The sequence below is a fragment of the Zingiber officinale genome, chromosome 4A, assembly GCF_018446385.1.
Source record: "Zingiber officinale cultivar Zhangliang chromosome 4A, Zo_v1.1, whole genome shotgun sequence".
In the NCBI taxonomy this organism is placed as follows: Eukaryota; Viridiplantae; Streptophyta; class Magnoliopsida; order Zingiberales; family Zingiberaceae; genus Zingiber; species Zingiber officinale.
Window position 1 is genome coordinate 95,123,936 of NC_055992.1, and position 22,743 is coordinate 95,146,678.

Below are 22,743 nucleotides of genomic sequence, written 5' to 3' on the forward strand. Positions count from 1 at the left end.
TTCTAGTCGCCCATCTTAAACAATTCTTTGCAAATTGCTTTTACCTTCAAATGTTCGCAATCTGTTCTGGTTATCTCAAACTTCCTATCCCATGTATCACGGAACATATAGTTAGTTAATCATGCTGTTCATCCCAAATTCCTTTTCAAAAATAATAATAATAATAAAACCCATACGGCAGATTTCCTAAGCACAAAGAACGCGATAATGCCATGAAAAACATAATAAAGCTCAGGCCTTCAGGCAAGAATCATCAACGGTAAGAATCACCTGAACGAACAAACGAGGATGACAGGAACATGTGACAACCAACAAATGCGACAATCATATTTACAGCCATTAGAATAGTAAGTCTCTATTATTCGTGTATCACCTCAAACCTAACCTAGCTATTCCAAGAGTGCAAAGAATATGAACAATAAACAATGAGCAAGCTCTATGTACAAATTTTACATTTACAATCTTGACAAAAAAAAAAATGGAGAACACATGGATTACCTAGTTCTGTACAGCAGTGGCCAGTTATTCTAGCTTGCATATTCTTTAGCTAGACGACGAATCAACCTGCATCATCCAAGAATATGAATCATGGTTCGATGCAGGCAACATGATGAATCTCAGTTTGAGGATTCGCTTACAGTGAATTAGCTTTCTACCCAGGCACCGAGAGCAAGCATATGAGCAGAAATGATCCAACAATCTCGAAATGCCATGTAAATGGACACATATAAGTTCACCAATACCAGAAAAATGTCAATCTTAGGACTGAGAAGGCCCCTGGTATTTCTCGATTGATTCCCTTTTGTGTTCGGGATCCATGCTGCAATTTTAAAATCTCACAATTAACAAAATAGGTTGAGTGACTATGTATTGTCCTTAATAAGTAGTTTAATGTTTCAATCTTACCTAAATAGAAATTTTGAGGAACAAAATAACTAGAGCAGGTTAGCTGGGAAAATTTTAGAATGTTTTAACGTTGTTTATCGAATGGTATAAGTTATCTTTTACTAGCAATGATAATAAGCTTCAGCATAAAGATTCTTAGTACCAAATCAAATCCTTTACTAACAAATAAAATTCAACTGCCGACAACAACCTCTGGTGGCACACAAAACTGGGTATTTCATATCAGTCTCAACATCCTTTTGAACCAGAGCTATGGGCTGTAACAGGTCATGGAGAACAGATCCTCTGGTCCGCAATTTGCGGACCAGGGGATGGTCCACTATTGTAGACCGTTGATTTGGATGGACCCTACCAATTTAAAGGTGGGCTCCATCCAAATCAATGGTCCTTATACAGTGGACCATCTCTTGGTCCGCAAATTGCGGACCAGAAGATCCGGCCCCCAGGTCATGAGACCACAAAACTTGCTTTTAAGGGTTGAACATAGAAATTGAGAAGCCTAAAACGTTGCATTTTTTGCATGTGAGGAAGCTAACTAATTTCATTCAAACACATGAATTAATTTAGCATCTATTCAGAATAATTAAAATAAACCATGATGATTGACAAAGGCCTCCTTCACCATAAGCAAGACCATATACCACATTTAAATGGGGGAATTAAATCTAACTTTGGTCATACTGGTTGATAGAACATTCTTCTGATTTATTTTGCACTGAAGCTGAATTTGACACAAAAGCAAACGAACATCTAAAAATCTGAAATAGGAATAATGACCAAAACATAGCTGAAAATGAACAGATAACTGAAGGACAAAAAATAAAAATAATAATAATTTGGGTCAAACATGCAAGTTTAAAATCATTTAATGTACTTGAATTCTCTTCTGATACATCCTTCAAAAAAGTTTACACAAATTAATGAAGTTGAGCATGAAGAACCCTACAATCAAGTTTGAAGGGTTCAAAATGTTTATTTTCATTGATAGCTTATTAAAGTTGTCCTGTGAAGTAATATTATTGGAACACTTAATTTAAAGATGCAAAAAGGAAGAGTGATTAATCCTGTCGTCATTCTTGGTGTTGTTATTTTCCAACCATAGTTTGCTTATTAAATGTCAACCACTTTGAAAGGAGATCAACTTTTGATGCTTAATGAATTTGTTAGCAGAACACTCTTTGCTGCATATATAAAGTAGTTGACTCCACCAAAATAGACGCTTCCTTGTTTCAACATCAGTGAGCAAAAGATCCTATTTAAGTGTTTGACAGGTTATTCACATTTTTCTAAGAGAACCTTCCATTGCTTTTGCCAAACTAGAACAATGGTAAATCAATTAATCATTTAGCCAATTCATCGAGAAAGATAATTCATTGGCGCTGCCAAATTCCCTGGTATATAACAGTGTGGTGCATAAAACAGAACACTAATATATGCGAGTTGGGGAATTGTCATTCTACCACAAGTTTTATTAATTGATTTTTCCTCTAAATCTCTAATAGTTGATCCTACAGCTCAAATTCCTTGCCCACGGATAAAAACATAGTCTATGCATCAAATACAACAGAAATCACTTTGTAGGATGGATAAAATTAGTTCAATAAACAGTTTGCCATAGGAAAAGTTACCTATTCCTCAATCCAAGCAGGGTGCTGTGAACAGCACGAGCAGAAGCTGAAAAAGGAGCTATAGCAGCAGCAGGAGCTCCTCGAACAGCCATTGCAAGAGCAGAACCAGCACCAGCACCACGCTGATAAGCCTTTAAAGGATTCCCGAGCAAACCTGAGGTAGTTCTACCAAAGCCATCACTTAGACTCTCATAAGCCTGCAGATGAGAGTAAAAGTTATCATTGATATACCTGCTGGGCATTCATTAATTGATAAAACACTCTGTTGTGCTATGAAGAAGACAATGAAAATACATTATTAGCATTTTCACTTCCTAGTGTAGCTAGCAAGGAATTAGTTGAGTTTGGTGTCCATCAGTGGGTTTCTGCAGTTCCAGTAATGGATCATTAAGATGTCACACCTTCTGTATTGTTCTATATATTACATGTTTAGATCTTATGGAGCAAAGCATTTCTTATTACTTCAAAAGATCATGTCTAAAAATTCAATGAATGTTTGTGCACACCCAAAATGCTCCTGATTGTGCTTATGAAGAAGACAGTGATATGGGATTATCTTTTTCGCTTCAGTTATGTGCAACTAATAGGCCACATTGTTGTGTAACATTAGAAAGTAACACCTACTATATGAAAACACCTTGTATTGTTGTGAGGTCCATTATCAACTGCATTGACAATACTTCAAAAGATCACGCGTAGTAGTGGAAGAATTTTTTAGCCAAGCATGTTAGTTATGTAGCGCTTAGCATAACCTTGTACCACAGTGCATCAAGATAGATATGCTTGCTGTTTTTTACTTTGTAAGGATTCGGCAGTAGTTAATCGTCAATCACAGAATCACAGAGAAAAGCATGAGTCATTCATAAAGTTTCATCACACCATCAACATAACTTGGGAAACTAGAGAATGATCATACCTGTTGGATACCTTCCTGTGCATTTTCTGGTTGATTAGCTCTTACACTTGTTATTTTCCTCTTTATCTCAGACAATGGTACAGACGAAGGGCTACTTGCAAGGAAGTATTCAGTTTGGAGCAAGATTTCCTGGACTCCAGCAGCTAAATGAACCCCCAAGCCAACGGCTTCGATTGAAATACTCTTTATGAAGGCCATTGCACCTGCAAAATGAGGCAGACAATTTAGTGGAGCTAAATTTTGAATCACGTAGATGGCAAACAACAAATCAAATCCATCAGTAAGTATAATATTAGTGCATATAAAAACTCAAAAAGTTTAATGATTAACTTGAGTTTCTCATAAGAACTCAGTGTTCTTTTTTTTCCCCAACTTCCTATAATAATTAAATCCAAGATACTCTCCTGTTCAGAGATATATCAGAACTATGAACCATCCCTATTTACATTGTTTGGGAAAAATCACCATATCTTGCACTTTCTAAACAGATTTATTAGCTTTCTAAGGATAAGACATGATATGCAACCATTTTATACAAGAAACATTAATTATCTTAAATGGGTTAGTTATCTGTTGTTAAAGTCTAATATCAGAATAACACAAGATAAGACAATCGTCTCTATCAAGACAGCAGAACATGAAAGTTTACCTCTCTGCATTCCCTTCAGCAACTTATGATCTTTCTTATAGCTTTTTAATGGCAAGCAAACCAACTTTTTAGTACCAGAACTGACGGCAAACAAAGACTTCATGGGTGGAAGCCCTTTCAACAGCTCCCGTACCTAAACTACACATTCTAATTAGTATAACAGTCCAATACATTATCCTCATAATTTTAATCCAGCAGAAGCAGATAACAGGAAAACGACCTGATTGTTAGCAATATCTTCCAACCACTCCCCAATGACAGTTTCAAAAATATTGTTCCACCCATAAACCCCAATGGCACAAACTTGTTTAAGCTTCAAATCAATTCCCTGCAAACAAAGCCAACAATAATCAGAACATAGCAAAAATTTACTAGAAAAAAGTTTCTCTTCCACATGCTTCCTTTTAGTAAAACTAATTATTGATATAGGACTCAAGTGATTTGAAATGCAAGAGCGTTCTCACAAGTCCAGAATCACAAAATGATCTTAAAGAAACCAGCGAACATGGGAATGAAAAAGTATAACTATTTCCCTTATCAAGATTAACCAAATTTATGTAATCTATTTATGTTAGTTTTCAATGCTAGCACATGATTGCTGCCATCAGGATGCAATATTGAATAGAATATAAAATAGTAATCACGTTCACTTTTAGGAATAATAACATATCCTATAAAAGCACAAAAATTTGAATAAAGCAATAGTTGTTCAAGTCATTAATTTTTAGAATTTGTTAGAAATTAAAAATGTTTATTTAGTTTTTATATTTTTAGAAATAAGTGGAATATTTTAAGAAGGTTGTTTAGTTTTTTTTTTATAAAAAAATAGGATAATTAGAATTTTTATTGGAATAAACTAAGACTTTTTTGTGAAAAATAAATCATCATTCTACAAAAAAGGATTAGGATCCATGTATTACCTAATTTTGAAGTTAATAAAATTTCTAATATCCTTTTCTCTAGGTGAGAATTGCCAACTTTGCTTTGGGTAAGGATTGCTAATTTTTTTTCTTTGTGAGAATTGTTCATGGATTGTGCTACATCATTGAGCAAAGAGCTCACTAAAGGAAATAGCCATTGCAAGTGAGGCACAAGGTAAAAAGCATGATACTCCAGCAAAATATAAAATAAGGGGGTTCAAATCATTCTGTAGTAGACAGGATATCTTGACAAGCAAATTAGACTCTGTTATCACCTCTTAGAGGTACAACGTATGGGATCTGCATTTCAAGATCCCCACTCATTAAGATCTTTGAGAATTATCACTTATCAATCCCTGAAAAGTTCCACAATGCAATGACCCAAACACATATGACTGCTTCCAATCTAAATATGGTTGCATGATACATAAAACATGTATGCAACATGACTCTCACTCATGCTTGTGCAGAACATGTAACATCTCTCTCACACTTGTGCAGAACCCAATGTCAACCACTTCCAAACAAAACATCTTCACCACTTAAGTGACTTCTTCCACCTCCAGTAAATACTAAATTTTTTGTTATCCCAAAACTATTAATTGAGCAAGTTCTTTCACAAAATTACATATGTGTGTGCTATCTCCAGTAGATATTCAGGTTTGTCCTATCATACACTAACTAGAACCAAAACAAGCTGAGATGTCAAGGAACTTATTATAAGTTCAAGCAACAAAATTTTGCATGAAGGGAAACAGACTGATTCAATCATGTAAGTATATTCAATAAAGCAAGACAAGTGTAACAAAAGAAAAAGGGAAATGATCCTATGAGTTCAATTTTTATTTATTTGTCTTGCAGCTATTATATCTGATTGGATCTTCCAAATGGCATTTATAAATTTATGGTTTATTGCATCAAAAGGTAGAAAATCAAATACAAGTTCATAATGATTAATGAACAGCCTAATGGCAACCTGAAGGGTAAAACTGGAAGGTCACAATGGATGCAAACAATTCAACCCCACTTCAGGGGAGCAATGATAGTAGACCCTCGAGATACCTTAGTAAAACATCATTTCTACAAGTATACTACCAAAGGAACAGCTACGGTTGTCTCTTCAAGTCATAATAATGGAAGAATGAAAAAACAGCAACCTTAAGTTAGAAAAATACCTTCCACGGAACTAAATTGAGAAGTTCAGCATAGTTTCCTCTTCTTAGTGAAGCTGGGTCAAAATGACGAGGGATATAATCAACACATACAATCAGGGGCTTAACAACACATTTCTACAATGAGAAAGATTGGAAAAGATCAGACATGATGAGGCTTGCCACTATTGCCAAATATCATAGCACATAATTGCACTTTGCAACAATTCAGAAGAATAGGAGCATGACAAAAAAAAAATTGCTGAAGCAGTTTTTGGTAGAACACCGATTAACACAAAACTGCTATTGTAACTAAAATTAGAGGCAGAAAATCATATAACCACATAATATAGTCAGAAACTATTTTTGTTGTTTACAGAACCAAATTCTTAGTCATTACTAGTTCGAATGTCAATTCAAGTAACACCAATTGTTAGTTAATGACATCAGAAAATAATTAAAACCTGGCTTCCAATATCCAACTTAAGAAATATTCAGCACAATCTGAAAATGTAATGGATATGCCAACATCTAGTGATCAGTAAAGGCTGAGTAACTAATCTATAAGTTTGATCCAAATCCGACATAGAAGCACTAGTTATTCATCACCTGATTGTTTTTCAAACTTACTTCTTAAAGGTTATTTACTTGGAGAAAAAAGAATAAGTCAAAGAAAACAAGTTGTAAATAGAATTTGATTCTGGCCAATATGTGTTCTGGCTACTTAGTGGCATACTACATCAGGAGACAACTGGTTAGCCAGATCCAAAAATTGATTCATTATGGCTTTAAAATAATATGTTAATGTGGAATTCATTATGACAGAATAATTTTGAGGTTAGATCTCTTTAAGTACTACTGCAGAAAAGATGACACAATTTTTTCTTTATTTTTCTCATGCATATCTCAAACTTTTGGATGACCCCAAATAGTTGGAGAAACACAACTTGATGATGATCTTTGCATCATAAACTCTTGAATGAAAAGATAAGCATCATATTTCCTTCGTCCAACTATCTATAGATTACTCTCAACAATGGCAACACCATTATAACATGGAGTAAGGTCCCATACAAAGTTCAGGGGTTAACCAGTTAATGAGCAACAATGACAACAAACAACCATGAGCCCAACTATTTGGTCAGGAATCTTATACTTCTACTGAACTTTATATAAGAGGTATATTGCTAATGTTCAAATCTTTTGATTCATTATCCAAGATTAATAAGGAAGCTATACTTTACCTGTGAAATGCGAACTAAAATAATAAAAAGTCAGCAAAACATTCTAATTAAGTTACAACCTAATTGCCAACACCGGGATTAATGGTTTCAAAAACTAGCCTGAAAAAACGGAAGTAGAGCCTCCTCCACTACTAGTTGCTTTCCAGACCTTCGGCTCAATGAAGTTGACGTATCAGACCCATCCAAAATATTAGGTGAACTAGGAGAAGGGTCATCAAAGGACTCATTCCCAAAAAAATTGGTGAGAAAAATTAGTTGTGTTTGATCAAGATGCAACCGAAGAGGTAGAAGCTCAAGAAGTAACCTGAAAACACCAAAATATGAGCACTGATTAATTCAACAAATAGCATGGATACACAATGCAGGAAAAGAAATAGGTTTTAATGCATTATATAGGTGTTTTTATGAACTTTCATGAATCTCCATCATTCTTTAATAATAAGCAGATAAAACAAGTTACATGCAATATATGTGAATTTAGCAATGATGTATTCAAAGTTTTGTCAGGGATTAGGGATGTCCTGCTTTGCAAGTTTGAGTAACTTATCCAACTTTCTAAAGAAATTACTAGCACTAAAAATAAGTAATGTTAAACATAAATGAGAAAATTGTTACACGATCTAATAAATAGAATAGATGTAAAAAAAATAAAGCATCTGACAATCACCTGCAATCCTCCAAAGGTGTGACTGGGTTGGGCCTTACAGTTTCCAAATTCAATTTGAATGCTTTAGCATAGGATTCTCTTGGATGGTCTTTTGAATGATAGTTGCCTAAAACCTTAAACATTAGGAACATATAATTCAGAATTCAGTCAGCACCTTTAATCAGTATTTCTAGTGTTATGACTACAATTGAAGTTAATAGAAAGCCAAGACAAAGTCCATACCATCTTCCAAGGTGCATCATCGCTTCTGTCATACAGATTAAAATCTTGTACTGTAAGAGAGAGCTTTGATACATTAATTTCACCTTCAGGATATATGTCGTATTGAAGACACAACCCTACCAAACTAAGCTCCAAGAATGTGCTCCTATCTCTTCCATCAATTCCCTTTGATTTAGCCCAGTCAAGTCCAGCATACATGCACCAACTTGCTTCCATATCTTTAAGAAGTATTCTCCCTTTTGGTGGGCTATGATCAGCAGTGGAAATATTTTCACATCCAAATTCTTCATCTAAAAGAGAATTTCCTTCCGGCTGTTTTTGCATTGTTGAAATATGGTCTTCAACAATCATAAAGCCATCATCAACATACCATCCACCTTGTCTATATTCAGTGTCTCTATGAGTTGAAATATCCAGTGTGCATTTGTCATGTTCAGCTGGATAATGATTGATGGAGTGCAACTGGGCAGATGGAAGAATGTCAGGTGGATAGTACCTCTCAATTACCTGAGGCATAACAGGTTTGTCTAAAAATATACCTACTCCTTTACTATAAGATGAATCAGCAGCAGCAGAATCCACAGAGGCTCCAGACTTTAGTATGTCCTCTAGCTTGTGCTGTTCACGTGAAACAAGAGCCATGCTGCAAACATCAGATGTCGGATTGGATTCAAAAGCATTCTCGAGGATGCCATCCAATAACCCACATGTAGGTTCCTCTTGAACACTAGTTGACAGCAAAGAACTGGTGGAGACATCTCTCATTCGATTCCACCGAGACTGCAAGTGCATCAAAGAGTCTTCAACATCAGGTGCATAAAGCTGCTGAAGCTGAACAATCAAACGGAAAAGGCTAGATGTTGTATCCCTACAAGATTCTAGACTGACATGTGATTCTGAAAATTCAAGTTCCCAGAAGAGCCCTCTAATTCTTAATATAGCCTGCAGAATGGAAACCTGAGCAATTTTTGAATATCCCGCCCTTTGAACATAGCCTATAGAATAACCATCAACATCTGATGTGGATACATGTGATTCAGAAATAAGAAAGCCTACATCCTTCAGATGAATATTGTAATCAACGGTTGAATCTCGGTTAGTATGATTATAGAGGCTCAAGGATGAAGCAGCCAAAAGGCATGCTGTGACTGCAGTGTCTTTCTCTATGTCAGGTTCCGAATCACAATTATGCCTGATGTCAGGATCTTTACTGCCAACAACGATGTGTGCTGTAGCGTAGGGTTCATATCCTAAAGCAACATCCACCAAATCCAAGAAAAATAGCACTTTATATTTCGTTCCATCATTCTCCAAATTCTCTCTCTCTTTATCAGATGAATTGAAATATGATAATATAGAACTAATCCAATCTAACCGACCACCAGGTCCAATAATTGTCCCACATCGAACAATAATGGATGTGTAACTTTGTTGTAACAGTGGATTCCACATGTTAGTTATAGCAGTACCAGCAAGACCAAAAGTCAATGCATTAGCACCTTCACCATTACCCCGTTTCATTGCAGAATTCCGAAAGGTTAATAGACATATATCTGGTATAACTTGAGAATATTTTTTATCATGTGCAACAGTAGGAGATTTTTCTTCATTAAAGACAGAACCCCACAAATCACCTTCTCTGTGATTGATCCATAAATAATTTGTGCCAGAACTTTCACCAATATTAGAGACAGATAGCAACTCAAACTTGTCAATTTTCAGTCTAAAGCAATCCCATAATCCCTGTAGTTCCTTTTGTATTAAGTGACTAACCTCGAGTGTTTCATTTAATCTAATACAAGCATCTATGACATCACACTTCACAAGAACAGATGCTTGTGACGCGGTGGTAGTTGCTGCTATATTTTTCTTCATTATATCAGTGTTTATATTACTGTCCATCCCAATTGTTGCCTTGGAAAATCCATCAATGACATTATTTAGCAAACAAGTCAAAAATTTATAATCATGGTTATCAAGATTGATCCATACACAACACAACTGAATATGCAAAAAAAAGGAAGAATTAAGAATCAACTCCTGGCGAATATTACAGTGTGTCTCCTCAAGGTCATCTGCATCAGTTATAGAGGAGAACTCTGATCCTTTTCCAATAATTTTATTTCTGTTTTGATCACGTGATACAGCCAAACTCCAAACACGATCTACCATCCAACTACCAGTCAGTGAACCCTGTTGCCAAAGCATGGTAATTCCAGAACATGAATCCTTTTTTATCCCGCTAACTGATATGATCTTCACAGAAGAAAAAAACTGTTTTTCTGGAGTGCAAACTCCACCATCTAAACCATTTTCCTTTGCAGATTCAACCAAGTAAACATCCAAGTTTTGTGTACTCAAGTGAATTGAACTGGAAGACATGGATGGTTGATCCCTTGCAGAATTTACATTTGGAAAAGAAAAGGAATCTGAAGCTTCTTTAGGGTTCAAAGGTGTAGAATGCTCAAGTACAATGAGTTTATCCAAAAGGGAAGAGCTCCGAGAATCTCCATAATAGTCTGGCGGGAAACAAATGATTATCCTAGACTGAGGAAAAATTAAATTTCCTTGAAGAAATGTTCTTGGGGGCGCACTTGTAATAGAAGTGGTGTCAGTTTTAGCAACTTCAGAAGATGAGATAGTAGTCCTTTCACATAGCATATCAGATTGAACATCTTTGGTTTGATTGTTTATCTTTGAGTGATTTACATGTTTAAAGAGATACAGAAGCATGTCAACCAGATTATAGTGAAACCACAAAATGAAAGGTGGGAAATTGACAACAAAGGATGTCAGCGCCATCAAGCCATTTGAGCCTTTTGGGTTGACATTCAACTTACAGCTGCAATTGCCAAATGACTCAAACAACCTAAACTGACTTATGCCACCCAAGGTACTATCCTTCCCAGCCAAATCTGAATCACAATCTGATATACAAAAAGGAAATGGAGGAAGAGAATCTTGGATTTTTTCTTTTATATGGTGGTTTAGAAACAATTGCTCATTGGAGGTATTCTGGTCACCACTTGACAGAAAGCCTGTGGAATATCTTTGAGCATCATAGTATGCATCAACTTTGACACGTTCCACTGACGCACTAAATGTAGTATTTCCAGAATAAGTCTGTTCTCCTCATCAAATATCTCAAATTAGTTTGCATACAATTGAGAGAGAATAGAATTGTCAAATACTGAAAGGTAAAACATAACGAGTGTAAGACAAACCTTCACCTCAAATTCTAGAACTAAATTATGACACTTCGCTTCAATGTGATGCATCTTGTTATCAACAGGAGTGACTTTGTTTGATCTGGAAACAGAAATATTTGCCGACGAAGGACAGTTTATTGACCTAGAATTTATCTCATCCAATAATGGCTCAAATAAATTGTTTGAACCACATAAATAATGCTGATCATCACCAAGGAAAACAATGACACTGATACCAGCTATTGCAGCTCGTAAACTAGTCTCCACATGTTGTTCTGAATCAAAACAGATGCAAATAGATGTTTTGCAAATTATTATACAACTGATGTGATTAAACAGTGAGAGAAAAGATCTAATTAATGCATTTGTTCTAGTGCAGTGCCTTAAATTAATAGATGTTTACTGCTAAAGCAACCAAAAAGAAGTAGACTCATAGATCAAACATATGATCCAACTATTTGGGCCTTGTTATAAGCTTGACAATATGGTAGGCTGGGCTGCATTTTGAAATATTGGAGGATAGCAACATGAGAAGAGAGATTGAAAAAAGGAGTAAACAATTGGCTTCAATATCAATGTTAGGGAGAGGAGAACATATGTATGTAATCTAAAACTGCCTAGATACAGCTAACTTTGCCAACCAATAGATCTAAATGCTGAAATTTTTCCATAATTATGGGCTAACATTATTAAATAGTTAGTTTTAGTTATAATAAAAAATCTGACTAGATAAGGGGAAACCACAATGTTATCCCATATAGGATGGTAGAATAATGTTAAGAGATCTCTCATTGTTATCTGATGGATGGTTGTGTAGACCTAAAACTCTATAACTCTTTGCATCTATATAAAGACCACTTGTATTGTTATAAAGACTCATAAAGTTATTTTATCATGCAAGTTACAAGAAAATAAGGGCATATATTTCTCATCCGATTTAGGAGAACTGGAAAATTCATAAATTGGACCAACAATAAAAAGATCATTCATGGTTGCATTAAGAATGTTATTTTCCTGCTAAACATTCATGTTGGTAATTTTGATAGAACTTTTATCATTGGATGATGCAAATCTTCGTGAAAGTTTAATGTTAATGTCTTCACAAGACCAAAATGTTTTGAAATGTTGATATATGAGTTAAACTTGTTTTATAGCCACATAAATTTACAAGTTAAACTATTGAGTGAAAGGTAATTGAATAATAGAAATTAGAAATTACCTTTAGCAACATCGCCCATCCCAGAAGCGAGATTAGATGCAACAGATATTGCATTGAAAACAGAACGTGTCCAGTTCCATATACTTCCGGTACTTGAGTACCCTTGAGAACTTATTTCATCGAAACATTCAAAGAATTGATCAATGCTGCAGAAAATAATCATAATTGATTCAGAGATCATTCACAATGAAAATTATGATAGAAAAAAAAAGAAACTAAACATGAAAAGCAGTGACAGAATCACATTATGGGAAATAGTCATTTAACCCCACTTTCTTGAAATATATAAACAAAGAACTTATACAATAAAATGATAATTTGTTAAACCAATTTTAATTCTAATTATGAAGACATTGAATGAATAGATTGATAATTTGCTTTGCCACTGAATAAGAGAATCATAAATGGCACTTCACAAGAAAGTTGTAAGAAAATAACAAGAGCAAAAATAATGAGAAAATTCAGTGTATGCATATCCATATATGATTTACATCCCTGAAACAGATTATCTGAACAATGAATTTTATCGAAGCTCAATGAATTGAAGTGATGGAGTGTTGAAGCATCAACTTAGATATCTATCAAAAGACTCTTTCCATAATAAGTTTAATTATGATCATCTAATAGTTAATAACTTGATTAAAGGAACTTAATCTTGACAACTTAACAAATGCATGAGAAATGTGAGATTGATACATTTCACAAGACTAGCTAAGACAACATGAATGAGAAAAAAAGGAGGATCACAATAACCACAGTAACAGAACAATTGCTAATTGCATGTCTATATAACAATCTTAGATCAAATCACATTGCTAAGATGATGACTAGTGAGAGGGGAGATGTATAATCAGATGAACCATACTGTCCTGTAATTCTATGCAATAATCATCCAAATTAAAAAACAAACCTTGCACTTAGGTCTGGCACCATACTACTAGGATCTTCTTGATAAAGATGTTGTGGAACCCAATCATGAATGAAGTTTGTCCTCATAAGCAAAGCATCAGGAATTGTTTCTGGAGTGATTGCAGAAAACACACTACTTAGTTCACTACCCCTCGTGAGTGTATCAGCATCAACATCTAAATAGATAGTATTTGTCATAGCTGTATGGCTTCTATAAGTGGAGTTAAATGAATTTGAAGCTTTATGATAGTGTGCACATTCAGATGCTTTGGTGTTCTCGAGAGAATTCCATATAGCTATCACCCAATTAATACTGCTGGGTTGGATCCTTAACTCTATTGGGTCAATTGAAACCTCCGCATCAACTTTACTCACATCCAAACAGCCATTCTTCCATGGAATGCTCAAGTTTAATGTCACTGAGAACCCACCATCTGCCCCAGTCAAAATTGAAGTGGTACCATGATTCAAGAGCCTTCCATTAAGGCCTCTCCCTGTAACATTGTCAACCTCCAAGCCTTCATCTATATCATCCATTTCAAGAAACTCAACATTAGCTTTTTGGAATTTCATGAAGTTTGTTAACTTAGACATTGAATCTTCTGAAAGATGAGTTCCAAACTCGGTCTCTTTAATTCGAAGAACTAGAAGCCTACAGGATTTGTCTCTTCTTTCATCCAGATGTGACCGAGGATCAAACGCAACTATAACCCCATTTAGTCTGACATGAAAGCTAGTAAGAAACCATTTCACTACTTTGGCAATTGTTTTAACTCCTTCATGAATGTCTAGAGGGATAGAACCATGGTAATCCTGAGCAATCTCACACTCAATCCTATCAGGATTGTCATTCATATGATGTTGACAATCATGTGGCAATGAACTGTCAGCATTAGCCTGAGTAGCACAGCTCCCATTAAATGGTCCAAGCACAAGCTCAATCTCATCAATTTCTATCTCACAATTCCTCAGTTTCCAGGGGACTTTAATCGATAGAGACTTTATTGATCCTTCTTTAACCACAATTGGTGCACCAGCAATCTGAAATGGGAGCAAAGGAAGATCATAGTTTAGAAATAAAGGAACCAACAATAAGGCATGCATCAAAACGAAAAATTAAAAGAATGCACTATCGAGAAGGAACTAAACGAGTAATTAGACTTCTTTTCCCCCGAAAGAAAGACAAAAACAATGTTGAAATGCAAATAAAAAAGGAAAAAAAATCACTTCATCAAGGTGAAATAACTCAAAGAAGTTTGCAATAGCTAAATGCTACTCACTGAGTTAGATTCTTCATAATAGAACCACCATAGTTATCACATAATGTTACCATAAAGAAATATTAGATCATTACGTTTCTCAAGTGGAGAAAAAATTCTCATAAGGAATCTTTATGGCATTTACAAAATCTTCCAACCTAAAAGTTCAACCTAGTTCATCTGTTGCCATGAAGAGACCAAGTACTATGCTGATCAGCCAAGATAACTTTTTTTTTCAAACAATGACTATCTTGTGTGAATCCAACAACAAACGTGCAATAATTCTCAAAAGGATTTATCTCTAGGGAAAAAATCTGAAAAGGCGCACCCAACAACAATCATCCAGCTCGAGTCAATGTAGAGAAAATTCACAACCTGGAACTTCTCACTTTCTTCTATTATAAAGGGAAGAAAATTACTCTCACTTAGGGTTATATGCAGAAACCTGAGATTATTATTCTTATAACAAATGCACTGGGATTTGCTAATCCTGCAATAAGCATACAAACCAAACCAAACGAAATTGTCAAAATTTCGGCGAGATAATAACAATCGCCCAAATCAATTAACGAAATGTGAAGTCCCAGTAACAAATTACTTCCTTTGTACAGGAAATGGATAGTGGAAGAAGAATTGAAAATAATACAAACAAACAACCTCCCAATTGCTAATCAGCAAGCAAGATAGAAATACGAAAGCGCTAAGAACGCGTGAGAAAGGAATATCGTTGGGATCACCTTCTGGTTAAGGAAATCAACGTTGAGCGCGAGGTCGGAGAGTTGGATTGTGCCGGTGCCGAGCTGGACATCGAGCTGATCGAGGTCGATGTCGCCCAAAATCACCTCCCCAAGCTTCTTCTTTAGCAGGAACTTGCACACGCGCTTGATCACGCTCGACCGCGAGAAGTCCCACCGCGAGAACATTGGATTAAGGTGCCTTCCTGCTCCTCCCCCTAGGGTTTGCCCATCAAATGACGAGAATGTGAAGGAGGCGAGCCAAGGAAACCGGCGTACGCCACCATCCGATTCTTCGACTAATTTATCGCAGCACGGTGGATCGATACGACCTGGAAATCTCGCAGGACCAGAAGGAGATTGTGCGACGGCAAGAAGGAATCCGTGAGAAATGTCGCCCCTTCGATAAAATCTTACGACTTATTTCACGACTTAAGAAACGCGGCGGCCCGGTTGCTTGTCGAGACACGCCCACGTGCGAGGAGTCACGTGCGCCTAATTCGTATGGTTTTTCCAGTTGGGCCGGAAAACAAAACTTAATTATAGACAAATGTAATTTATATATTAATTGGTTAATAAAATTTAGATGTTTATATAGTTTTTTGAAAAAATAATAATTTTTAAAATTAATTTGTCATTTTATCACCAATGAAAATACTAAAAACATAGAATACAAAAAAAAAAATCCGATTCATTTTCGATTATTTAATAATTTGCTTCAATTTTTTTTCACTATTTGGATTGATATTGTTTTTTTTAACTTTCTCTATTATATTGTATTAATTGTACTTTGTCAGTTGGTGTGATTCGTATCATGATAAGGCAAAAAGAAAATTTTAAAGGGCAAAAAAATTAAAAAGCCGTTTTTTATTAATATGTATTCATTTTTTTATTTGTTATCAAAATAACGCTCTCAATCTCATCTTTTTTTTATTTTAAAAAAACTTTTATTTTCGGCCCGCAGTTGTGACAATGGCTTCATTAGCTATTATAATATTTAAAAAATAACTTATATAATTGTAATGGCTAGAATTTATAAGCGACATAACATAACATTAATTAGTGTTAATTAAAAATTAAATATTTATAGTATAATAATTAGTAAAATATAATATTGATTAGTGTTAAACAGAAGTGAAGTATTTAGGTTATAGCAGTTATGTTTATAACTATTATTATAACATAGTATTTCTTGATTAAGTTAAAATATCTAAATCACCACCGTTATAACAACATCGAATATAGAAGCGTTTAAAAAATAGGATTGGTTAAATGAAATGTTTGTTTTAATAATAAATAATATATGATCCTTTTTAAGGTTCTAATAAAAACAATATCGTAGGAAAAAAAATTCCTCCCTGCCTCTAATTACGCAGTGGTCAATTATAAATTGATTTCGTAATTTATCTATCTTTACGTAATCTAGGGAGTAGGGACGGACTGTTTGAGGGTGAGCATAGTCATCTTTTGTTATAATAATAAAAAGAATATCATCCTCCAGGGTCTCACGTAGGGGCACCTCATACATCAATGGTGTTTAACCACTTTTGATGTTGACTAATTGTCAGAATATATCTATGCCTTTTGAATTTATTCTTATCGATGGGAATTTTTTATAGAATCGAATTGAACACCTCTAAAATTAATCAGTTTGAAGAACTGGATATCTAGATTTTTTTAAAAAATATATCTTTTAATTTTTTATCCAATTTCAAATCTACTAAATTATTTTTATATATTATAGCAAAAGATGATTACTAGGGGCATGAGACAACTTTCTCTAAGGAACTCGGCAAAATAGTCCTGTAACTTCGGAAGAAGGAGTGCCTCCTCATAAAGAGGGTCGCAGTGACCAGGTTCTAATGACTGTTTATTAAAAACATAGGTCTTATCCTAGACGTCATTCACAGTTAGCCCCTAAGTCATGTGAAAGAAAATAACTTATCAAATCAATTTATAATTGATCATCAAGTGACTTTTTCTTTTTTATTTTTTTTAAGAATATACGCTCGCCTCTCTAGTCCTATCAAGCTTTCTTGTCATGTTATAGCAAAACTGCAACTCTTAGGCCAATATGATGACCTATGTGTCACTAATTCACTTTAGAGACTTTATGGGGATACGTGCCTTTGTTCCCGGACGAACTTATCCAGCCAGGTATATATGGAGAACTCTGGTTACGGAGTAATGCCTTAACCCCCCTACCTTTGACCGGCCTTAAGGTCGGAAGACTTTATCCCGTTCGAGTTGTAACCCGGTCGGGATAAAGCCCGAGCACCTAGGGCGAGCGATAAAGCCAAGATAAGAGGTGCTCTCTTCCCTTGATTTTGACCATCACGTCACCTTGACTTTGATATGTTAAGTTAGCCTATGTTATGCCCGACCGACTTTCTATATAACCGAAGTGTACAAACTTGTCCAACTTTATAACTAGACGGATATACTTATATATTGCCACCAAGAAACCAATTAAAGTGACCGACAACCAAGATCGCTCAGGTCTATCGTGGAATGAACTAGCCAGTCCCATTTGGCACTCAAGGTCGGCCGCCCTTAATTTAGGTTCAATCGGCTCAAGGGCAGATCGCCTCTCCCCGGCCGACATGTAACTCGATCAGATTGAATTAGAGAACCTTAGCATTGGGCAACCAATCAAAGCCAAGTGAGGGGTGTTTTCCCTTCTCGCTTTTGATTACCACTCCCTCTTGACTTTGACCACCTCGTTAGCTTAACTTTGACTTTCACGTTATATTCTGGGTCCGCTCGTCATAACCCGTATCAGTGAAAAATTGAAATCTTAGAAACTTAACCTTTAGCAGTACTAGCGTAAATATTTGCCCCCCAGACCATATAATTCTTGCATATGATGTTGTAATAGATCATAGAATCGATTCCCAACGTATGTAAAATACATAATGAGTCTAATACTTTCAGATCGCATAGGGCAATCTGGAGGAATCCTGCTGAATGAAGGTTATCACCTTTGCTACAATAAACTTATTCACATCACAAGATTGAACATACCAAATACTGGATAATGTCTGCAACACTTAATTCGTTTGGAAATAACCAAGACAAGGAAATAGCAACACTAGGCAACTCGCAGCCAACTTTGTCACTGCAAGACTAGGCAACCTCCTACCAAGTGATGATGAGTGGCAAGAGCTGATGACTGAAATAAGGTTTCTTTTTTCTTCTTTGGCTCCATTTTTTCCTTCTCAGACTCTGCTAGTTCTATGGCATCAAAGATGTAGGCTTTAACTTCCTCGAACCTTGCCTTCGAAAGAGAGACCTCGGCTAGTAGCCTCAAAGCATATTGCTCTGTTGCTTCTTCAAAGTCTTTCTTGCGCTTCAACACCATATGCCCACTGATCTCCCACACAGCCGGGTTTACTTGCGTATCTAAGAGCTCCTGACTCACTTCACCCAAGGCTTGTTTCTCAGCATAGCACTGCAGAAATTAGAAAACAGAGACAGAAAAAACGTTCAGAATGAATCCTTATCAAATCAAAATCTGAGAGGATGTGTGATTCAATTGACTGTGGTAAAGAGTAGCTAAGAGCGACATCTACTTGCAATATCTACACATCGAGAAGCACGAATCAGCCAAGATAGTGATTTATCTGCAACAAGGTGGATTTGTGCTTCCTACTTATTCCAATAAAATAGCAAGTTTGTGAACATTAGACAGTATGGGGTTCTTGAATAAACATAAGCTAATTCTTGAATCAGTCCATAAAACCCATAATGGGATTATCAATTCTCGAAGTTGTTTTCTCTTGTTGAAAGAGTGAACCATAAAGCAACCATGAATCCCACCTACTCATAAGGCTGTAAATGAATCAAATGTTCATGAATAAGCTTGGTGTTCGGCTTGATAAGAGCTTATTTATGTTCGTTCAATACACACAAGATTAATTAAATGAATAAGTTTGAACAACTCATTAAACTAAACAAATAAGCGTGAACATATATGTGTTGTGTTCGTTGATGTTCGTAAACAATGTTCATGAACAAAGTTAAAGTTTATGAACCATGTTCATTAATAAAACTCTTATCAACATGCTAAATAAACAAATAAAATTTTAAAATAAATAAATAAGTTTGTATTATTAAGTTACTAAACAAGCTTAAAATGTGAAAGTTTCAAACAATCAAATAAGTTTGAATTGAAAGCTCAATAACATCAAACAATATATGGCAAGTTTATGCACATTAAGCGGTATGGGATTCTTAAATAACATAAGCTAATTCTTGAATCTATCCATAAAGAAAACCCATTATGGGATTATCGATTCTTGAAGTTGTTCTCTGGTTGTTGAAAGAGTGCACCATAAAGCAGCCATAAATCTTACCCCGACATTAAACTCCACTGAAAGTGTACTCACAGGAAACTGTATTCAAGCTGCTTAAAAAAAACTTCAGTTAACGTTGTCTCCCCTTTTAACTCTAATTTTCTTTGATTTACTTAATCTAATTATAAAATTTATGTTCATCTTTGAATGTATCTATTCTCTTATTTTATCATCTTTAACTGCACCTAAGTAGTATGTTTTGTTATCTTCTCTAATAATACCACATATTCATCTTAATACATTATTCTTTGTTATTTGTTGCTCCCTAAGTGCCAAACACTGAAGTCTGAAACCATAATCAAACTAGGGTTGCAAAAGCTCCTTATTAATTTAAGATAGATAGTTTCTTCAAAAATATCTTTTTATTGAATAACAAATCTAATTTTATTTATTCATCTTAATTTTTCTCTCACTCACAATTCAATCTCCAAGTTATTCAATGTATACTCATCAACTATCATAAAATATCCTGGGAATAACACATCAAAGAATCATGTAAAAAATTACATAAAGAGATAGAAATGGAAACAATTATTTTATACCTGGGGAAAGAGGAAGATCCTCCGGCCGGAATCAGAAATAAGAACGTTAAATGGGATATTGTTGTCTTGAAGACACATGCAAGACTTGGAAACCACATCAGATAAGTCTCTCAAACTATTACCTCCCTCGTAAACAAGCCCCCTCACTGGATAATTCAGCAATCGTGAGATGTTCACTCCCCTCTGGCACAGACCTTTAGCAACTGGAATTCTTTGAGTAGAAGCTCTCTCCACAGGAAAAGGCATGGACAAAAAATAAGCCTGCATAAACCAACAAACTTGTTTTTTTATCGACATCTGTGAATTCGATAAAATGACAAGTAGCTATTAACAATAGAGTAACCAGTTTTTCGCCGAACAAGTCCAGAGTAACCACCTGAAAATGCAGGTGATTGATGGTTGCAAAGGCACCCAAGCTATTGTAGCCAAGCCTAAAGTATGGGCTTCCAGCTTCCACAGCCATACGAAGAGCGAGCAAGAAACTATTAGGATCAATTTGCTGCGGTAAACAATCTGACACCCGGGGAATCAGCAGGACATGGCCATACTCGATAGGACTCACCTGTTGCAGGAAGATTAAAGGGGAAAAGAATGGCAGGGTGACTCAAACTAGGATCATACGACAAATGCATCCAAGAATTAGCTCTCACATTGATAGCAACAACATTGGAGGAGTTTTCTTCGCCAACTGTAGCACTCTCTAAGAAGCAAGCTTTTCGATCTTTCCCTGCCCCAAAGCAGAATAGGACCTCCTCCTGGCCGACCTTGGTGAAGTTAAACTTGGCAGGATCAAAGGGCTGGAGGACACGGTCGATCCGGAACTCAGTGGGCCTCTTCTTGAGGCGGCGGCCCTCATTCAACTGCGCAATGAAGCCACACCCCCCAGGGATTACCTTCGTCTCGCATGCCGTCACGTCGTATCGGAACAGGCCACGGCTCATCCGATCCTCCCACTACGAAATCCTCAATATTGCATTAAGAAACGGAAAGACTGCCATGAAAACCACAATCGAAAGGGTCTTGTTGAAGAGCGGTACCTGTCCAAGCAAAAGGTTGTTGAGGAAGAAATCCGGCGGTGGTTCGTCCGTGCCGGCGGAACAGTTCCTGGGATTCGCATCACCCTCGAAAGAGTACAGTGGAAGTTTGGAGACTGCAAATAGAATCAAACCGACGAGAAAACATTATTAAAAAAGAAAGGGAGGAACGATATTTTTCAGCAATCAAGATGGGATTTTGCGGATTACCAGGCAAGCAGCACTTGCCGAGGCAATTCCGGCCGCAAGCGCGGGGCTCGGCCGAGTCGTCCTCCTGGTAATTGGAGAGAACGGTAGGGATTCTTGTCATGGTCATCATCCTTTCCTTCTCCTATACTGCGAGTGGATATAACAAAGAAGCTAAATAACAAAACTAGGGCAGGCAGGCGAACGGCCACCACCCGCAAGGAAGAGGAGGTCAGAGGGGCTTCCGCCGGCGGAGGGTAGGGCGCCGCGACCACCGTTCGGGGAGGGGCTGCGCTCGTTGTCTAAGAGGCGACGACGCTGAGGAGTGGTCTCCACTTGCGGAAGACGGCGGAAGCGGCGGTGGGATCCCCACCGTCCCGCTCCAACGTTACCAGCCGTGATTGTCGAACTCGAACTCGATCTCGTCTCGGAAATCGCCTGCTTCCCTTCCGATGCTGCCTTGTCGCCTCCTCCTCCAATTTATGGAGGGAGGAGCGCGAGCGCGGAAGACAGGTAAACGGTTGGGTTTCCCGTCTTTGTGGGCCGTTTCCAATTTCGCTTTTTTATTTTAACAGAATTAAAAATGTAGTTTATTATTATGAAATAGATCCTTTTTCAGCGATTTTTAATTGGACTGGACCACATTAATATTAAATGTCATGAACCACATTAATATTTAATAAAATATATTTCGAGTTTTCCCATCGATCAACCACTAGCCCTTGACTATGAACATTTAATAATTTCATTTAGGCATGCCATATAATGAGTAGTTGCTTTCATATGAATATCATTTTACTATTATTATGAGCACAATAATTGACATTAATTAATTTCCTTAAAAATATTATTGATCATTGTATGTTCATGAATAGTTACACCCTTTAAGTGCAAGATTTCATTCATAAATCAGAATCTTCTCAATATATATAAAATAAAAATATTATATAACAAAATATGAATGAATCAGAGAATTAAAAAGGAATTTGTGAA

General features: G+C 36.1%; 2 protein-coding genes across 3 annotated transcripts; both read right to left on the reverse strand.

Moving 5' to 3' along the window:
- Positions 1–271: 271 nt before the first annotated feature.
- Positions 272–16,039, reverse strand: LOC121970235 (autophagy-related protein 2-like). 2 transcript variants are annotated; one of them, XM_042520802.1, is made up of 14 exons: positions 15,637–16,039; positions 13,642–14,681; positions 12,732–12,877; positions 11,534–11,787; positions 8,304–11,426; positions 8,082–8,194; positions 7,514–7,718; positions 6,195–6,308; positions 4,320–4,427; positions 4,100–4,232; positions 3,451–3,653; positions 2,535–2,731; positions 639–820; positions 272–564 (listed from the first exon to the last, which is right to left on the reverse strand). In XM_042520802.1, the coding sequence occupies exons 1-13, from the start codon at positions 15,820–15,822 to the stop codon at positions 760–762; spliced, it is 5,883 nt and encodes a 1,960-aa protein (XP_042376736.1). In that variant the 5' UTR covers positions 15,823–16,039; the 3' UTR covers positions 272–564; positions 639–759. The 2 variants fall into 2 exon arrangements, with proteins under 2 accessions (XP_042376736.1, XP_042376735.1); XM_042520801.1 differs by having other exon boundaries at positions 11,528–11,787.
- Positions 16,040–18,597: 2,558 nt separating this feature from the next.
- Positions 18,598–22,264, reverse strand: LOC121970238 (GDP-L-galactose phosphorylase 2-like). Its single transcript, XM_042520804.1, has 6 exons — positions 21,775–22,264; positions 21,568–21,680; positions 21,181–21,483; positions 20,907–21,092; positions 20,531–20,791; positions 18,598–19,084 (listed from the first exon to the last, which is right to left on the reverse strand). Exons 1-6 carry the CDS (start codon positions 21,881–21,883, stop codon positions 18,749–18,751), a joined length of 1,308 nt encoding a protein of 435 aa, XP_042376738.1. The 5' UTR covers positions 21,884–22,264; the 3' UTR covers positions 18,598–18,748.
- Between the last annotated feature and the right edge of the window lie 479 nt (positions 22,265–22,743).

Bases quoted from the DNA above. Each gene is read 5' to 3' on its own strand.
- LOC121970235 (XM_042520801.1), bottom strand. From the start codon at position 15,822: ATGTTCTCGCGGTGGGACTTCTCGCGGTCGAGCGTGATCAAGCGCGTG. The intron at 12,878-13,641 runs GTTTGTTTTTTA...TATTTTCTGCAG, and splicing joins GTGCCAGACCTAAGTGCAAG to CATTGATCAATTCTTTGAAT. The intron at 11,427-11,527 runs GTTTGTCTTACA...TGAGGAGAACAG, and splicing joins TTCTAGAATTTGAGGTGAAG to ACTTATTCTGGAAATACTAC.
- LOC121970238 (XM_042520804.1), bottom strand. From the start codon at position 21,883: ATGATGACCATGACAAGAATCCCTACCGTTCTCTCCAATTACCAGGAG. The intron at 21,681-21,774 runs GTAATCCGCAAA...TTCTATTTGCAG, and splicing joins CGGCAAGTGCTGCTTGCCTG to TCTCCAAACTTCCACTGTAC. The intron at 19,085-20,530 runs GTATAAAATAAT...TAATTTCTGCAG, and splicing joins GGATCTTCCTCTTTCCCCAG to TGCTATGCTGAGAAACAAGC.